General features: G+C 59.3%; 1 protein-coding gene across 3 annotated transcripts in view; it reads right to left on the bottom strand.

Moving 5' to 3' along the window:
* The window catches only part of ATP11A (ATPase phospholipid transporting 11A), a 93,649-nt gene that overhangs the window by 5,093 nt on the left and 86,900 nt on the right, over nucleotides 1–1,656 (bottom strand). Inside the window, exon 29 of one of the 3 annotated variants that reach the window (XM_040267475.1) lies at nucleotides 1,031–1,117. The exons of the other annotated variants lie outside the window; for them this stretch is intronic. Within the exon in view, the coding sequence (XP_040123409.1) occupies nucleotides 1,040–1,117 (78 nt within the window). The 3' untranslated portion in view covers nucleotides 1,031–1,039. The remainder of the gene's footprint in view (nucleotides 1–1,030; nucleotides 1,118–1,656) is intronic. 3 annotated transcript variants of the gene reach the window in all.

The following is a 1,656-nucleotide window of genomic DNA, read 5'->3' as shown; positions in this document are numbered from 1 at the left end:
GCCCGTGAGGGGCTGGCCGGCCTCGCGGGCACAGCGCGGCCACGGACACCCAGAGCTCAGAGCCCTTCACCAAGCAGCAGAGCCCGGCTTCTGCAAAGGCTCGGAAGCAAACCAGCTCTCAGTAAACCCCATCAATCGTCAGAGGATTTATTTTTAGTCCAGAGTTGGCGTGATTTAACTGGTTTCACAAGCACCTCCTGTGACTTATTAAAATGTTTCTAATAACTTCATCCTAAATGTCAAGTGTGTAAACAGTGGGATAAAATTATGTAGTTTATTCTAACAAATTCTGATGCCCCAGGTTAGAAAAAATATTGATTGCCAGTAATTACTTGAACTTAAAAGAGGAACAATTATTAAAAGAAAAAAAAAGGCCTTTTTTTTTTTCCCTTGAGGCATTTTCCTACTAAGCCAGCCGCCTGGTAAAGCAGTAACACCAGGCACAGGCCTTCAACGTGTGCCCAGTGTGGGGACACACAAGCGGGGCATCGGGAGACAGAGGACTGAGGACAGATAAGTGTGTCCTTGAAGCCTCGGCGCCAGGCGAGAAGCCTCCCATCCTGGGCGGCACAGAAAACGGTGTGACCGCTCTGTGCTCCTGAGAGCGAGCCACAGATGCCGTTTAAGGCACAGGTAGAGTCTTTCCAAAAACAATCATCCGTTTTAAAAAAGATAAAAGGGACTTTGGTGAGACAGCTGACCCCAGACACGCAGTCTAGGGGCCTGGCCAGAGGCTGCCTCTGCCTGGGCTCCACACGAGGGACAGGGAAGGCCTGCCTCTGGGCCCCCGCAAGGCCAGCACTGACCCAGGAGCTGCCCCTGCCGCGCGGGGACCGGGACCGGCTTCACAGCTGCCACCCGGCCAGAGGGGCGCTGAGGCTCCCCAGGGACGCCCCGCGCAGCCGTGTGGGTGCAGACAGCCCGGCGCCCGGGGCGGAGGGCCCGTGCGCGCGGCTCCCGAGCTTCACCGTCAGCCCTCCATGGTCCTCCGATCAAGTCCCAAACATGCAGAGAGACAGAAAAGCGTCACCTTGTTCCGTTAGAAAGTCAGACTGCTGGAAGTCTGAGAAAGCATAAAGACGGTGGGCTGCTCGACAGAAAGGCACTGGTTCCTAGTCTGCCGGTCCCAGAGGTCAGAGGTCAGAGGTCAGGAGGCCATGCACATCGTTTGCAAACAAGATTTGGGCAAAGAGGCCGGGAGATGAAAGGAACCAGGAAGGGAAGAGACAAGAAAAGGCAGTGAGTCGGAGGTCGCACCCGGAGGCCCTGCGGCGCGTGGAACCCTCCCGTGCGCTCCTGCCCCGCCCTGGGGTGGCCTGGGGAGCCGCTCTCGGGAAGCTGCCGGTCGGGGCCGGCTCTAAGCCCTCTGCGCCCCGTGGCTGGGCACCGCGGGCAGCATCTGAGATCAGCCCCAGGGGTCCGAGAGCTCGCCTGCCTTACTGGTCACCTCCGGGGGCGGTCACTGCGGTGACGGAGACTCCACCCCACAGCCCGGACGCCCTCGCCTGTGGCCACCCGCCCTCCTGTCACTCACACCTGCGGCCCGCCCTCCTGTCACTCACACCTTCACGCCCCGCCTTCCTGTCACTCACACTTGCACGCCCCGCCTTCCTGTCACTCACACCTGCACGCCCCGCCCTCCTGTCACTCACACCT

This window comes from Oryx dammah, unplaced genomic scaffold (genome assembly GCF_014754425.2).
Source record: "Oryx dammah isolate SB20612 unplaced genomic scaffold, SCBI_Odam_1.1 HiC_scaffold_24, whole genome shotgun sequence".
Lineage (NCBI taxonomy): Eukaryota > Metazoa > Chordata > Mammalia > Artiodactyla > Bovidae > Oryx > Oryx dammah.
The sequence above is the reverse complement of the archived record's forward strand: the minus strand, read 5'-3'. Positions and strand labels throughout refer to the sequence as shown.